This window comes from Melopsittacus undulatus, chromosome 21 (genome assembly GCF_012275295.1).
Source record: "Melopsittacus undulatus isolate bMelUnd1 chromosome 21, bMelUnd1.mat.Z, whole genome shotgun sequence".
In the NCBI taxonomy this organism is placed as follows: domain Eukaryota; kingdom Metazoa; phylum Chordata; class Aves; order Psittaciformes; family Psittaculidae; genus Melopsittacus; species Melopsittacus undulatus.
In genome coordinates, this window is record NC_047547.1 from 931,876 (window position 1) to 949,118 (window position 17,243).

Genomic DNA, 17,243 nt, shown 5'->3' on the forward strand with positions numbered 1-17,243 from the left:
CCTAAAGGCTCTGAGAAATGCGAGGGAGCAGAGGGGTAAGCACAAACACTACATCACCTCTGAAGCCTGCACTGAAGTTTGTCTCTGCTAGAAGCAGGCACAATCTGTTACACACCTAAGGACATGCAGAAGTGAGCTTAAGCCTGAGCTTAAGCCTGAGCTTAAGCCTGAGCTTAAGCCCGAGCGGGGCAGGGGAAGCACAGTAGGTATTGCTATGGCATGAATACATCACCTTTTTGTATGCTGTTTTCCACTGAAGGTAAAGTATCAGCTGTGTTACAAGAAGCACAAGTGGAAATCATTCCTTCTGAGGTCTGTAACAGTGATGATGCCTACAGAGGGCTGGTGAACGACAACATGATCTGCGCTGGCTCTCTATGGGGAGGCACCGATACCTGCCAGGTAAGAAGGAACATTACACTCAAGGCAGAGCGTCAGGGCCATGGTGATGATCAGCATTTGTAGCATCATTCATTCCAATGGCACAAATAGGAAGCAGAAAACATATCCAAATGCTAAAGAAGCATCAGGAATAAAAGCATGAGATGGTGATTCCTAAGCTGACGCATCTCAAACCTACAGATTGATAACAAAGCAAAAAGATAAAGAACACAAGCAGATTTATACAATGTGTTCAGGGAGAAAAGCCTTAGAAGGAAAAGGTGCAGCAAGAAAACCAACCAAACTTTAGTTAAGGACACTGAAACTGATGCAGGGTTGGTGTTCTGGTCACCCAGCATCACCAGATCTGGTCTGCATTGTGCTGTCTATGTATTAGCATCGTTGCCACTCTCCAGTTAACTTAGCTGATGTATTACTGACCTTATTCTGCAGCGTTTCCTGGAAGGGAGCATCTTTACTAGTGGGGTTTCTATTTCTCTATAGGGAGACAGTGGAGGACCTTTGGCGTGCTATCACCCCCCTACCAACAGGTTCTACCTCCTGGGGATCGCCAGCTTTGGAGTTGGCTGTGGCCGACCACTATTCCCTGGGATCTACGTCCGTTTGTCTCAATACAGAAGATGGTTACAAGCTGAACTGGAGCTGAATAACAAGGCTGGGAGCCCCATGAGTGCTCCACTCACCGTCCTCCTGAGCCTGACACCCACAGTGCTTGTGTGGGGTCTCTGAAGGGATAAACCATCGCTGGAGAGGTTCATTCTGCCTGGAAAACCTTTGGGAAGAGACCTAGCTCCTGCTTCAGAATAAACCTGAGAGCCAAGGGACACACACGGGGCTTTTCAAGCCATGTCTGCACTTGTGTTAGTGCTTTCCTTTCTGCTTTTGATGGCCACATTACCGGTAGAGGGATCGGTAACAGCCTTAACCCTGACGATGAAACTGAATATAGAAATGTTAGCAACTGATAATACTTTTTTCTTACCCTTTTTCTCTGCTTTTCCAGCCATCAAAACTTAGTGATGACTACCACGACTTTGGTACATGGCAACTGCCCCCTCTGCTGGGTGAATGCTGGCAGAGCAGGACCGTGCCCAACAGGCAAACAGGGGATAAAGAACCTGCAGGAAGAGACAAGGTTTCTCCACTCATTACTTTCAGTGATCAACACCATTTATGCCCAAGTAACTTCGTTCTCTGAGCGCTGAGTGGCACAGCTCTGGGTGCTGGTGCTGCCTGGCCACTGAAGGACCCAATGACACCCAATGCACCCATGCTTGCTCAGTGCTACGCTCATGAAGAATCAATCAGGACCATCGGGGATTAGGTTCTGGCGACTTTATTTACCAAGGTCAAAATCTGCAACCATCTAATTGCTTCAACAAATATGTACAAGTCATAGAAAGCATGTCATGGACTTCTGCTTGGAAATAACCACCACGGTAGGAGGGACTACAGCTCTTCCTCTCAGGATGCAGATTTCACTCCCTTACAATCTAGACTGTGAAGTAAAGCCAAAGTAAGTACTTCGTAAGTGATGACTCAAAGAGCAAACTCATGTTGCTGTTTAATACTTCCATGATGAAAAAGAAGCTGCTCTTTCCAAAACCCACTTATTTTAAGAGGATAAAAAGGTACCACCATGATGTCTGGCAGCACAACAGGTTTTACTGGCTGAAAACAGAAAGAATGGGCCACCATTTTGTTACAGTCTTAACACTTGATAGCTTTAATTATTCTTGTTATCCTGTATTACAAAAAGAAGGTAAAGGAACAACAGCACATGATGAGGATCACAAACCATACACAGGAGTTCCCATTGGATGCAGTACTGTAGCGTCAAACCCTCTTCACCATACGCACAGACCTGAGAGGGTCCCAGTTCCCAGAGGTGCCAAGCATGTCCCATGGCTTCCTTCTTCCTGCAATCCCACTGACAGAACCAGGAGGCACTGAACACCTCTGTTTGGAGCAGTTCCCTACAAACCCCTCCACCCTGCTCACTCACTGATGTGCAAGGAAAGCACCCCCTTTTCTTGCCATGATCATGAACAGAAATGGGTTCTCCAGTTTGGCGTAAAGGAAACGGCTGTAACAACCCCTCAATTACAAACTGCAGAGAGAAAGGTGGGTTTACAGCTCACTTAACACCATGATTGTGGAATGCTGTCTTCCTCATCCCGCTTGCAAAGAGCTCTGCTTGCCAAGAAGTCCATTAAGCCAAAGATGAGGCAAATAAAACACATTGACTGACTGTATGAGAAGCAGTACACAGCTGGGGAGTGAGCAGACCTCTGGGCTGCGTTCAGCTGGGAGCTAGCACAACACACACACACGGAGCTCGAACACCTTTTGAGTAGCATAGTCCATAGTGCAATTCCCACTGACATAACTGGAAAGCAGGATTCGATCCTAACTATGGAAAACAGTGTAGTTATTATTCATGCAATAAGCACTGCATACACATCTCACAGGATCACAGGAGAGGGGAGGTGGGAGGGCACCTTGGGAGGTCACTGCCTCCCACCCCCTGCTCGAGCCAGCGGCCCAGGACCTCGTCCAGGCAGCTTTTGGGTATCTCCAAGAATGGAGAGTCCACACCCAAAAGAGTCCTGATCACGTCCAGTATTTCATTGCCACCTGAAACTGGTGAAAATCCAAATCTCTGATAGCGACCGGATCGAACATGCAGATATCAGCAACTGTGGGGAATCAAAAACCCTGATCTCTTGGGGTTGGGGTTTTTTTAACTCTTTTTTTTCCCCCCAATATTCCCTAGGATCCCTTTTTTTCTTTTTTTTTTTTTTGCAAGTTGCCTACAGACATACAAAATTAATTCAAATATCTCCTACACCAAAGAGGATCTCCTTTGACTTTGTACTATCCATAAAAATATATGCTTGAAAATCTGCTTCTTCACAAAATATTTCATTTGCTTACTAAAATGAAATATAGAAACTGTCAAAATACATATATAAACTCAATTTCGGCATCTGTAAAGATCACAATTTAGCTACAAAATATACCACCCATCTACCTGTTTGCAATAGAGTATTTGCTTACAAAGATACCATTACTTTGCAAAATATCACCTACCTTACAAAATCAGCCTGGCAATGTTGCACTGCTTTCAGCATAGAAACCCTATATTAGAACCTCAGTAACCCTTTGGTATATATCTTCCACTTTTGTGTTTTAGCATTTTGGTTTCAACATCCCAAAGCACAGCAGAGCCTCCAGACAGAAGCAGCAACGCGTATTTCATTGTGTTTATAGGCAGCACATGGTGGTTTCTCAATCCTAGGTGTTTCCCATGCCCAGCAACTAAGAGCAACCCTATTGTGAAATCATCCTTCAGGAGCTCTTTTTCACCAGTACTTGTTCTTCCACGCTGCACTAGGGAATGCCTGGATGTGTTGAGTTCTCTTAGGGAAAGCCAACACCTTTCACGTGCCTCAGACATCGTCAGGATTCGGCCTCTGGCAGCTTTCTGCATCCCCTTCCCAAATCTGACCAACACAGCAAACGTTGACAAGAAAAACCCCAACTTTTGTAACTCAGCTGAGAAAGAGGGAACATGATTTATACCTCGAGCAAAGTAGGAGCTCCTGGTTAGCATCTGCGCCTGTAACAAACAACTGCCAGGTTAAACCAAACCTATTTACATACAAAGAGCTGAAAGCAAAAGAACTGGGGAAGAATAAAAGAGTAAGAAATCAAAACATAAACTGGTTATAAATGTTCCTACTAACATCTATTATGGCAAGGATTCCATGTCATCCACGTTTTAACTGTAACCAACCATTGCCTCCGTTACAAGAGGTATGGGAAGAAACTCTAACCACCTGCCCTGTAAAACGGGATGGTCCTTTCCTGTCGGTGCAATCGTGACTTTAGAACGTTTCCAGTTGTGCCAGCAGGAATTTGGGGTGAGGTTTTCCTGTTTCCTTTCTTGTACTTTGTCACCAAATAAAATCTCAAGAGTCTCTTAAGTTGTGAAATCTAGGTAGAAAAGTTTCAATTTTTGACCCTTCGTCTATAGAGTTTAAAAAATCCCGTATAAAAAAAAAGAATTTCTCCTCTGAAATGTCAAGAGTCCAAAGTTTTACCTCCTTTCCTTACACGCTTTTATGACAGTAAAGATCTTTCAAAGTTTTTAACTCTTCAATGAGAGTTTTGTTCTGGTTTTCCAGGACCGCAACTCGATTTTCCAGGCATTTCACATACTCCTTCTTCTTTCGACGGCATTCTCGAGCAGCTTCTCTGGAACACACAAGCAGAAGGGATTGCTGAGTTTACAGCTGAGATGTTTCTGCTTCCTGCATGGGACGATGCTGACCACTATGACAGGAGGGAGCTGGCAGTGCCATCGTGAACAGCACGGGCTGGAAAGTGCAAAATGTATCCTGGGCTGCATCCAAAGGAGTGTGACAGCACGTCAAAGGAGGTGATCCTGCCCCTCTGCTCTGCTCTCGTGAGACCTCGCCTGCAGCATTGTGTGCAGTTCTGGTGTCCTCAGCATCAAAAGGACATGGAGCTGTTAGAACAAGTCCAGAGGAGGCCACGAGGATGCTCAGGGACTGGAGCAGCTCCGGTATGGAGCCAGGCTGAGAAAGTTGGGGCTCTTCAGCCTGGAGAAAAGAAGCTGTGTGGAGACCTCAGAGCTGCTTCCAGTATCTGAAGGGGGCTATAGGGATGCTGGGGAGGGACTCTTCATTAGGGACTGTAGTGACAGGACAAGGGGTAACGGGTTCAAAGTGAAACAAGGGAGGTTTAGATTGGATCTAGGGAGAAAGTTCTTTACTGTGAGGGTGCTGAGGCACTGGAATGGGTTGCCCAGGGAGGTTGTGAATGCTCCATCCCTGGCAGTGTTCAAGGCCAGGTTCGACAGAGCCTTGGGTGATATGGTTTAGTGTGAGGTATCCCTGCCCATGGCAGGGGGATGGAACTGGATGAGCTTTGCGTCCTTTCCAACCCAAAGCATTCCATGATTCCATGATCCTATTCTATAGGTAGACAGCATGAAGTAGGAACCACATGTGGCAGCCAATCCACAGGGAAACCCAATTTGTTTTCTCCAAGCCGTGTAGGACAGAACCTGGGGCATGTTTTGGCCTGGATCCCCCACTTTTCAGTGGACAATTCACTCTTCAGGGACAGCACAGTCAGTAACGTTGGTCTGCAGGATGCAGTCTGCCCTTTGAGGATGCATTTCAGCACATGAAATCCCAAACCCCAGCAGCCCCCGTGCAGTTCCCTACCTGTTCTTCATGAGCCGTATCTCTCGTTTCAGCTGGGGATCATCGGTCTTACTGGTCTGCGACGTCAGGGTGACAGGAGATGTCATCACCACGGTCTGGGGAAGGGAGGTGGTGGTCGGGGTGGTGCGGATCTGGTAGGTCTGCATGTCCCCTGAGGCAGCTGGAGTGAGAACAGCACAAGACATCAGAACGTGGCAGGGTCACACTGGCCTTAGTGCTCATGTCACATCACTTCCAGAGGCTGTACTCACTCTGCACTACCACCTGGTTGCTGGGGACAAGGATCTGTTGACCATCTGATGTCTGTGCGTACTGCAGTATCGTCGTCCCAGGCTGAGCACCACCAGCATTGGCCATTGTCAGTGTCTGCAGACCCTGCACGCCGTCAGCACCCGGGCTGGCCAGCTGCAAGCCATTGGCAGCAATGGCAACTTCAAGGAAACGGGACACGCTCAACAATCTTTGTACAGTGGGAAATACAAAGGCAGGGCAGCATGGAGAACAGAAGGCTCCTGAAGGGGAGACCTGAGAGCAGCTCCAGTGCCTAAAGGGGCTGCAGGAAACCTGGAGAGGGGCTTGGGACAAGGGATGCAGGGACAGGCCAAGGGGAATGGCTTGAACCTGCCCGAGGGGAGACTGAGATGAGCTCTTAGGCAGAAGCTCTTCTCTGTGAGGGTGCTGAGGCGCTGGCACAGGGTGCCCAGAGAAGCTGTGGCTGCCCCATCCCTGGCAGTGCTCAAGGCCAGGTTGGACACAGGGATTGGAGCAGCTGCTCCAGTGGAAGGGGTCCCTGCCCATGGCAGGGGCTGGAGCTGGAGGAGCATCCAGCTCAGGGAACAGGGATGGAGAGGACGTGCTCCAGTTCCCAGAGCAGGCTGCTGCTTGGGGATAAAATCAAAGGAACAAATTGCTACCTTACTGATAGCACAGGGACAACGTTTGGTGTGGCCTTGTGATATGTATAATGGTATGTTCACTTATCTTAGGTTTGGGACTAGCTCTAACACTAGAACACTGCCATGTGTTTCATAACAACATCCTCTGAACGTCCTCATGTGCAAACACAAAGATAAAGCCCTGAGTTTATCTGGAGCCTTAAGATACCAGTCTGTTTCCATTCACAGGACTGTTACTAACTGTTAAACACATAACCAAACCTTTTGAGTTTCATCTTGCTCAAATATACACCACAAAGAGAATCTGTATTTTGAAGCAAGCTGAATAAAATGTGTCGAGTTAGGCACATGTTTCATGTAACTTACTGTACTGTCCAGTGCTTGTCTGGTAGATGGGTGTGGGAACGGACATAGATGTAACAGTAGAGACACCAGGACTCTCCTCATCTCCTTTTCTGTCACGTGTATCTTCAGAAGAAAGATCCTTCAGGATTTTCCTATGAAAGAGAAGTTTCTCAGTTCTAAACCCAGGAAACAAAATCACTGCAGGGTTACAAACCTGCCCCATTTACAGCAGATTTCAGTCACCTCCAGCAAGCTGGGTGCTGAAAACCAGCACTGCAGCTGCATCATGGCACTGGTGGGAAAGCTGCATCAGTTTCCACCATAAACCTTTTCCAGGGATATATAAGTGGGCTGTTGAGTGGTGTCTTTTGATTTACAACTTGGTCTTTAATTCTCTCAAGAACAGGCTTTCTGTATCCAGTGAAACCCAGTTTGCTCTGTCTGGTGTCAGAATAAGCTAAAAAGGGTCAATTACTCTTTCAGTACACAGTAACTTTACTTTTCCCTGCATTTAATGCAGCTCTTGCACAGCTCCTCACACAACCCATGTCCTATGTAACAATACCCTATAAAAACAGATACATCTCTCTTTCAAAGAACCACCAAGGGAAGCGTGAATTTTATGTGTTTTACCCCAGGCCAAATCCTGATTTAGTGGCAAGTCCATGAAGAGGAAAGCAGAACTGAGAACTCCTGATCCCAAACCTGCAGGGCTCAACAGCTCTTCCTTGGAAGCTCTGCTTACAGCTCCTGGTTTCCTATCCTGTGGAGTCAGAATTGCCCTTTTCCTCACTGTTTTTTACTGCAGGCAAAATATTAAAATCCCTCAGAAACTATTTGTTTTGATGCACAGTTCAACAGGAAACCAAACCATCAGAAAGTACTAAGAAGAGCAAATAGAACATCCAAGAGCTGAAAAGCAGCAGCAGAAGCAGGATTGGGAAACACAGACAGGATGTTTACTGCATGCAACAGGTCCAGTGCATGTTGCAAGAGAAAGAAAACAGAATATAGGAAGCCATTGAATGAAGTTGCTATTTTGGTCTCAAATAAAAGGTACAAAAGCACTTGTAGCCCTGTAGCACTTACCGGTAGGAAGGACGACGAGCTAAGATGCCTCGAGCTTTCTGTGAAGAGCCTATGCTATCTGAGGAATCCTGAGAATCTTCACTCTCAGACAAAGAAGAGACCTAAAAAATACATGAAATGGGGTTATCTGGTACACTGCAACTGAAACGCCCGCAGGAGGCTACACATTGTACTTGTGTATGAGCTAAAGCTGCCTGCAAACTACACAACTGCAGCTGATTGCAAAGAGAAACTAAAAAAGGGGGTTTCCAGTTTCAGTGTTTTCCACTATTTGCAGCAATTATCACTAGTGAGGTCCTAATGAAACAAAACCCCTCTCTTCCCCCCAAAAAAGAAAGCTCCCAAACTCTTTTATCCCATTAAAAGCTGGTAAATGCCCACTATTTGAAGGCAGCTGTTTTAGCTGGATCAAACTGTGGGATTAATCAACCCACACACAGCAGAGTGAAGAAACAGGAATGGTTTCTTTCCATACACATCATACAAGCCAAACTATCTTATCAGCTGCTGAATAGGTGAGCCGCTCCCACCCATCAATTTGTCTGAGGCACTGGTGGGAAAGGGAAGAACAGCATTTATGTAGGGAGACAAACATATAAGGTACCTGAAATCTTTGTGCAGACAGAAGAGCAGTGTATTTTGCTGCTGGGAATGTAAGAGTCAACTGAAAAGACTATTTAAGGCAGCAGGGAGTAAAAGTGCAAAGTGTTATCTATGGCTTTACTCCGCTGTGTCCTCAGCCAGCTGGCAAGAGCTCTCTTTTCTCTGATGCTCCATACTAAATACAAGCCAACAAAACATTTACTTGTACTTATGTGTGTGTGTCAGCAACAAGAAGTCAGGAAGAATGCAAACAGCTCTGGGAAAAGCAACCCTGAGCTGCTGCTACAGAGGCAAGAGCAAGCTCCCAGCAGCGATTCAATAAGGCTCCTCCTGTGCCATTTTTCCTCCCCACCTTTGGGCAACAAGGTCAAAGTGTTCATAAATGCAGGGAAGAATGGAAGGAGCTCAGTCAGTGGGGACCCTGCCACTAGAACCTGTTAACAGGAGAGGGGTGAATGGAGACTCGAGGAAGCACAACCTCCTACAGTGGACATTTGGCTGTTCTAAGCAAAGTGGAAGGTGTTTTCCATGCTCTGATGTTAGGGGAACAATGAGGGCTGAAAATGCACTACAGGTTTCCTTGCCATGGTTTATCATGTTCATGTTGTACGAAGAGATAAGCACAGTACAAAAGGATCAGGGACGACTGAAGGCCTTTTAGCCCAGTTCTTGCAGGCATTTGGCTGAGCAGTGCAGTCACTGAACACTTTCACTCCAATGCTGGGCTGTCCTGAGGGCTGTCTGCAGCCAAGAACTGCATGAAGCAGTAACAGACTCGACTGTGAACTCCCCAAGGCACACGAGCAAGAGAAACAAGCAGGATCTTCAGTACCACAGAAAGGGAGCTCAGGTGTAGAGGAGGTGAGCAAGCATCAGCTCATGCACCACAATTCAGGTCCCCCTTTGCCTAACAGACAGTTTAATTCACTTGCTTATTCCACACTCTCCTCGCTTGGGTATTACAACACACTGGTTGCATGTCTGTTACGAGCACCAAGAACAGGACTGGGGTTTTGTTTTGGGGTTTTTTTACAAAGGGAGGTGATGTCAAATAAGTTTCATTTCCACTCCAAAGGCAATTTGAGCATCACAAGCCATTTCAGGCCTAAATAAATCATTAAGCACAACATATCCCCTAAATTCTGTCACTTGCCTACTCACTGTCTCTTACAGTAGAGCCAGCCAGGCTGCACCGTGGCAGAGCCAGCCAAGGCAGACAAGCCTTTACAAGTCCTCTCAACTACAGAAAACAGGATTCTTGGTTATTTAACAGACATTCTGTACCTACCTGCACTGTTTGCACCTGAGGTGAGTGGATTACAGAAGAGGACTGAGCTGTCTGAATGACTCCCTGGACCTGGACTTGCTCTCCAGGAAGCTGAACGACTGTGAGGGGTGCAGGACCTCTTAGAGACATCTACAACAAAGCAAAGAACCATTAACACAAGCGTTTGTGCCACAGGATTCACAATCTACACATGTAGAATCACATCTACATGTAGGAAAACCAGGGGAGAACATGCATTAGCAGAAGCTTCTTTCAAGTCTAAGTCATAAAGATATCCTTCCAAGATGCACATTTCTGAGATACATATCTGCATACAAAAAAGGCTGTTTCATCAGTTACACGTTTGCCTTAGGGGGGAAATCACATACACAGCACTATGTGCAGATGATTCAAATGCTGCAGCTTTTAATATGTGCAGTTGTAAATGAACCACAACTTAGACAAGCAGGTACAAAAGTGCCTAATAAGTAGCCTTAATTCTCACAAAAGTTAATGGGAATTCAGGGCACTAACACCTAAATGGAGGTTAAATCACCCCCAAGATGGAGGGCTTAGGACAGGTCAGCCATACAGCACTGCAGTGATGCAGAAGGCAGCCTGAATAACGCACAGATTTGGTGTTCTTGGAGTTACTGTTTTTAAAGCAAGCAGTATGAGGCCATGGTTCAAAGATTTCACAGCAAAGAAATCACAAGAGTGAAGCATAGCAAAAGCTGACCCAGCTACTTAGAAAGTTCAAGGCACAGGGGCTGTAACTAAAGGAAGATAAGAGGCAACTGGAGGAGATAAGGTGTGCAGGCTCTGGACAAGGAAGAACAAAGAGCAGGGTTTTGCAAATCACACCAACAGCATCTGCTCTTTCATGGTTTAAAACTATCCCTTTCAATAAATGCTGTGGCTGAGATCTAAGTTTAACTGGCAAAAAAAGCTGAGCATCACTGCTACCCCCATAGAAAATGCTTCTTCCATTCCAGATCTGCATTTCTGATGTTGAACTTTGCACTTAAAAACTGATTCAAGTTCATACACGTTGACGCATGAAGGAACAACCCTTTTCCTCCCCAACTGTCTTCACTATTATTAATCTGAAATAGAAGACAAGATGAAGGGATCATTACAACTCACCCTGCTAACCCTCCGTGTAATATTACGTTTTGTACCATACACTGTTACACATTGGCATCTTTCTACCAAAGCAGAGCAGAAAACCAGCCTTGGAGCAAACAACAGGATGTTTGCTGGTATTCGACTCAGGAAGTACCTAAATTCTGCCTCAAAATCCAAACTGCCTCCGCAGGGTGACCAGGGGATGAGCTGAAAAGCGTTCCTCAGGGCTGGGAGCAGAGCGCCTGGACAGAGATGCTCTTTCCAATGCAGAAAGGAGGAATTCAGGTTAAAGCTTTGAAAGTGATGTTACTTTTATGTCACATTTCCGACTTTGCAAGATCTATTGCATGGAATGTATTCATGTTGGGCTAAAATCCAAGTGTTTCCATGGTGCTGAGCACCCCGGATTGCCATTACTACAAAAGGAGCTATAAATACTTCTTCAGAAAGAAACGAAAATCAGATCCTCGATTCATCACCGAGCAGCTCCCTTATGCTGGGTCCACAACGCTTTGAAAGGATGCACAATTCATTTTGTGCAAGCACGCTTCATTTTGGCCTTTTGAACACAAGCCAGTTTATTAATTTTGGGTCATCCATCAACAACCAGCTCCATTTCTCCCAACTTTCTTTTGTTCTTTCTTCGCTGTGTGTTTCTAGAAGTCAAGAATCACTACATAAAAAATGGCTCTTAGCTACCTCAAATGTGTGCTGAGATTTGGCCCAGGCTTTACCTGTTGAGCAATATGAGAGAGCTGAGCTGCCTGTAGTGTTGTACCTTGTACAGCTGATGGTTGCGAAGGAGACACTGAACTGTTACTGCTGCTCTTGTGCACCTCTTCCATAATCAACTGCAAGAAAAGCAAGGAGTTAAATTCACCTCATGAGAAATGTGAGCCCCAGAGGGGTGCCCAGCTCCCAGGGTTACTTTATAGGCTCTCCGTGCATAAAGCTTTGAGTCATACTGGGGCAGTTTTTGTCACTTCCCCTGTGACACCCAGCGCATTTCATGTACTTCTGGCAGCACGAGGGGAAGGCCACGGTGGGTCCTTTCCATGGACTCGCCCTGAGGCCTCAGAGCAGCACAAATCCCTGCTTGGAACAGGGAACCGGGCTCCCCTGACCACCACCTGCAGCCAAGCCTCTGTCAGCACCGGGGGGCAGCTGTCTGCTGTCACATGCATTGACTGAATTTCCTGTTTTCTTCCTAAAAATAAAGTCAAGTCATGAGGCTTAGGAAGACAACCGAGACACAGCATTGCTACTGACTCCCTTGCTCTAAGAAAGAGAGTTCCCCAAACTATGTTATCCAAGCTACCAGCCAAACCTATCTGAAACTATCTGAAGGTGTGCAAAGCCAGACCAGGGATTCCAATCAAAGCAGAGAGCACACAGGTTCGAGTTCTAAACCCTGCAGAAATCACTGGGTCTCCATGCAATCCAGTCACACTTCTGTCATGTCAATGACTTCATATGTACCTGTTCAACATCTTGGCATCATCCCCTCTCTGACAGTGGGGGATTTGGGGATGTTGAACGCATGCTTTGGGCTGGCGGAGGGGGGGGACCAGCCTAGAGCATTATGAGATGATGGGTGAGTGTTCATCTTTCTGTCATAGGAGGTTTGAAGCTCTTGAAGGGACAGTTGCTATGAGACTGGAAATTACAGCTCTTTCTGTGGAAATGTGAGTCATTGCTTTTTCCCCACTGAGATCAACCACAGCTCTCGCAGCCTTGACGTCGACTGGGGGGGTAAAAAGTCAATGGACACCAAGAGCAGAACCTCGTTCTTGGAATCCTCCCTCATCTCCCACTCTAGGAAGTTACTAATCCCAAACTCTGGATCAAAACTGATGGCTGAGTGACACATGAAGCCAGAACCCTTATAGCATGGAATAAGCATCCTCCAGCACATGATCCAGCTTCCCAATATACTTATGTCCATGCACATAAACCAGTTTGTCCATAGCAAAAATGAAGGCTTCACTCTGCAATAAGAGCTCACAGGAGCCAGGCAGCGCTTCAGCTGTTCCCAGCTTCTGGAATCCCTCTGCTTAATCAAAACTATCCTGACTGCCTTAGCTAGGATTATCACATTGCTGCTGGTGCTAATGCAACAGCACATTCCCCTCTGCATGGTCAGGAGCATGAATCAGAGCTGAGGATCCCACCTGACACCCAGCTCCATGGGGAGTGGAGCAACGTGATTCCAACAGTTCCTTTTTTCCAGCTGCTGCTGCTGCAGAGCTCACCTGAACATCAGGAAATCCAACTGGGGCTTTTTACTTGTACATTTGTTTGTTAAGGAAAGGGAATTGAGATCTAAAGTAATTCCACACAATCCCAGGCTGGTTTGGGTTGAAATGAGCTTAAAGCTCCTCCAGCTCCAACCCCTGCCATGGGCAGGGACCCCTTCCACTGGAGCAGCTGCTCCAAGCCCCTGTGTCCAACCTGGCCTTGAGCACTGCCAGGGATGGGGCAGCCACAGCTTCTCTGGGCACCCTGTGCCAGCGCCTCAGCACCCTCACAGGGAACAGCTTCTGCCTCAGAGCTCAGCTCAGTTTCCCCTCGGGCAGGTTAAAGCCATTCCCCTTGGCCTGTCCCTGCATCCCTTGTCCCAAGCCCCTCTCCAGGTTTCCTGCAGCCCCTTTAGGCCCTGGAGCTGCTCTCAGGTCTCCCCTTCAGGAGCCTTCTCTTGTCCAGGCTGCCCCAGCCCAGCTCTCTCCGCCTGCCATTTAAATATACTGAAGCTATAGAGGATAAAGAGCAGAATCAACAAGAAGCAAGAAGGGATACAGTCCTTATCATCCCCTCTAAGCTGCTTTAGCTTCATATAAAGGACAATCTACCTTTTGTACCCCTGCAAGGGGAGAGCTGGCAAGTGTCACAAGTAAACAGGGCACTGTCAAAATGAAATCCAGTCAACAGCAGAAATGAACATACATTTCCAGTGCGACAGAAACACCCCATTCATTTCTGTAGTGCTAAACCACACACCGCCTTCCCCTCTCTTACTGGTTTGCTCTGCCTTCTTGTCCCAGGAACGACTCAAACCAGCAGCAAAATCGACTGCAAGAAACAATGAAACCAACAGATATGAAACCACCCAAAGGAAACAAAGCAGGGGCAAAGCACAAAGGGGTTTGTGCTCTTCCTCTCGGAGGCGTGAAGTCCTGCTTACAGGAATCAAAGGTAAAGCATCTCCCATGGTAAACTTGCTGCTCAAGTTTCCTTCATCCTTGCTTCCTCTGTAATATTTGGCTAAACATTAACTCAACACCTATTGATTCAGTGAAAGGGTATTAATAAGGTACTAAGGGTTAGCAAGTGATTATAACAAGGTGTCAATGACAACTGCATCTCATCCTCCAGCGAGTAAAGGAGGTGAAATGCCCGCTCTGGCCTTGTGTGACAGTCACACAAGAAGACTCCACATGCTTCTACCCTGCTAAAATAACCCCTTTACCTGGAAAACCACGGATTTCCCATTGGAATGGCCGCCTGTGAACACCCTCCACTGGATAGTGCCAATGGAGAACTTCAACCTGCAAGTTCTCAGCACCAAAGATGAGAACTGCAGTGGGGTTTCATCATTTTGCAGTTACAAGCACCAGACCATGTTTAGCTGAAACCAGCTGCATAGTTTGGGGGTGAAGGAAGAGTTTCCCATGTCACGGAGCACAGGCAAGGGGGAATTCATAAAAGCAGGACCCGATGATTTACTAGCCAGGGAATAACCGTGGTTCCAACCTGCAGGAAAATCACTTAGTAGGCAGATAGGTGAGGATGGTGCTTTTCAGAATAAAATCAGTGCTCCAAAGTAACTCAACTGAAATGAAAGGGGCTATAGGGATGCTGGGGAGGGACTCTTCATTAGGGACTGCAGTGACAGGACAAGGGGTAACGGGTTCAAAGTGAAACAGGGGAGGTTTAGATTGGATCTAAGGAGGAAGTTCTTTACTGTGAGGGTGTTGAGGCACTGGAATGGGTTGCCCAGGGAGGTTGTGAATGCTCCATCCCTGGCAGTGTTCAAGGCCAGGTTGGGCAGAGCCTTGGGTGATATGGTTTAGTGTGAGGTGTCCCTGCCCATGGCAGGGGGATGGAACTGGATGAGCTTCAGGTCCTTTCCAACCCAACCCATTCCATGATGACATGAAAGGATTCTGCAGGAGCAGCATCAGGAAGCGTGCTCTGAAGGACTCTGAATCACCTCTCTCCAGCCACAGAAACGCTGGTGCTTCAAACACGTCTTCCCTGTAAGCAGGAACAGGAACCTTGCCGTTCACTGTGGGCAAGCTGAAGTCCCCATGCACCCTCCTGATGTGATGCTCCTCCGCTTGAACTACCCCTCAAGGACCACAAAGCCAAACCTAAACAGCTGAGGAAGCTCCATTAAAGAGAAGAAACCAAAGAGGCCCCTGCTCTCCTGCCCTGCCTGGTGAGCCCCTGCCCCAGGAGGCAAAGAACAAGAGTGGGATCTAAGAGGAAGGCAAAGAGAAGCGAGGTGGGGTGCAAGAGCACCAAAGGAAAGCACTAAGGCCTCTTCTGCCCTTTCAACCTAGCAGAGGAAAGGCCTCAATGGTGTTTGGGTGCTGAGACACAGCAAGAGGCAGCTGGGGTTGGGGGTTTCTTTTTAGGACTTGAGAAAGTCTGAAAGTATTAGAAATATTACCTTTATTAATTTTGATATAACTTCTATATTTTATAATTTATCTTATTTAGATATTATTATAGAATATATATTTATAAAGTCTCAAAGCATTATAAATATTCTATGTATTATTTTTATACAATTTTTATATTTTATACTTGATGTTATTCACATATTATATATTATTAAACCTTATAAAATCTATATTTACATCTTAAAAGTACTATATTTACTTTTTTCATATAATTTCTATATTTCATAATTTGTTTTTATACATTATATATTATTAAATGTTATAAAAGAGGTATTTGTCAAGTCTTAAAGTATTATAAATACATTTTATATAATTTCTGTTTAATAATTATTATCTATTATTAAATATTATAAAATGTATTTATAAACTCTTAAAAATTATAAAAGTATTTATTCTATTTTCTATAACGTGTTTTACCATTTATATGTTTATTATATATTCCACACTATTAAATATGATCAAATATAGATATTTATAAAGCCTTAAAGCACCCCCAAGGCCCACCGGACACTGAATTCGATCCTTAAATACCAAGAGCCAGATTCTGCCCCGCACAAATAGAGCATTCCGGGGGGGGAAATCCGGGCACATCCCCGCCCGTTTGCTTCATTGTGCAGTGAAGGGACGGGGGGAAAGTTTCTTCTGTCGGGATTCCCGTTTCCTTCCAGGAACAGGCGCAAGCCAAAGCCAGCGCATCCCCCCCACTGCGGGCAGGCAGCAGGCGGGGGGACCCCAGTCCCAGCACCCGGTGGCTGCTTTGGGTCTCATTCACTCCCGAACACTTCGGGAGCGCTTCCCCTTCCTCTCCCCCCAAGCCCCAGCCTCCTGCAGGGCAATGAAGCCCGAAGAGCGCTCCCTTCCCCGGCAGCCTGAGCAGGAGGAGCCCCGGTGCGGAACGCAGGACATGAGGGGTCCCGGCCTCTGTCAGACGGAGACACCGGTACCGTTTACACCCCACAGCTCCCACCCACCGCTTGGAAACGGACGGGCACGGCCCTGGGGTGCCGTTACCGACCAGGGACACCCATGGCCCCGTTTAGGGACCCAGCCGGAGCCGCTCCGCTCCCCACCGCTCGCTCCCGGTCCCTGACAGCTCCGCGCCGGGCCCTGCCCGCTGCTCCCGTCCGGAACCCCCGCAGGCAGCGGGTGCGGGGCTCGGCCCGGCCTCACGGGAGCGGCGCGGCCTGGCCGGGCCTGGCCGGGCCGAGGGGGGTGGGAAGGGGCGGGCGGGCCGAGGGGAAGGGGGCGGCGGAGGCCGCTCTTACCTCAGAGCCCCGCCGGGCCCCGCCGGTGGCCGCGCGTCGGGAGAGGAGGAACCGGAGCAACCGGAGCAACCGGAGCCGAGCCCGTCCCGGCCTCAGGAAAGCGGCGCCGGCGGCATCGTAAACACGGGGCCGTGCGGGACGCTCGCGGTGGGCGGACTGCGACCATAGAGTCCCCGCGGAGACCCAGCCTAGAGAGGCCCACCATAGAGTTTCCCTCAGCGTAAAGCCCCGCTAGGCGGAGGCTAGAGCGTCTACTGGCGGCCCCGCCTCCGCACGGCGCTTTCCAGCCACGGGTACCATAGAGA

General features: G+C 47.4%; 1 protein-coding gene across 3 annotated transcripts; it reads right to left on the minus strand.

Moving 5' to 3' along the window:
- Positions 1-1,722: 1,722 nt before the first annotated feature.
- ATF1 (activating transcription factor 1) lies at positions 1,723-17,187 on the minus strand. 3 transcript variants are annotated; one of them, XM_034071444.1, is made up of 8 exons: positions 16,939-17,187; positions 11,723-11,839; positions 9,882-10,010; positions 7,991-8,091; positions 6,923-7,053; positions 5,912-6,091; positions 5,661-5,820; positions 1,723-4,662 (listed from the first exon to the last, which is right to left on the minus strand). In XM_034071444.1, exons 2-8 carry the CDS (start codon positions 11,831-11,833, stop codon positions 4,518-4,520), a joined length of 957 nt encoding a protein of 318 aa, XP_033927335.1. In that variant the 5' UTR covers positions 11,834-11,839; positions 16,939-17,187; the 3' UTR covers positions 1,723-4,517. The 3 variants fall into 3 exon arrangements, with proteins under 3 accessions (XP_033927335.1, XP_033927336.1, XP_033927337.1); XM_034071445.1 differs by having other exon boundaries at positions 11,767-11,839; positions 16,939-17,186; XM_034071446.1 differs by lacking the exon at positions 11,723-11,839 and having other exon boundaries at positions 16,939-17,186.
- Between the last annotated feature and the right edge of the window lie 56 nt (positions 17,188-17,243).

Excerpts from the sequence above, each read along its gene's own strand:
- ATF1 (XM_034071444.1), bottom strand. The coding sequence starts at position 11,833 with ATGGAAGAGGTGCACAAGAGCAGCAGTAACAGTTCAGTGTCTCCTTCG. Across the intron at positions 7,054-7,990 it reads GCTCGTCGTCCTTCCTACCG|GAAAATCCTGAAGGATCTTT; the intron begins GTAAGTGCTACA and ends TCTCTTTCATAG. Across the intron at positions 5,821-5,911 it reads CAACCAGGTGGTAGTGCAGA|CTGCCTCAGGGGACATGCAG; the intron begins GTGAGTACAGCC and ends TTCTCACTCCAG.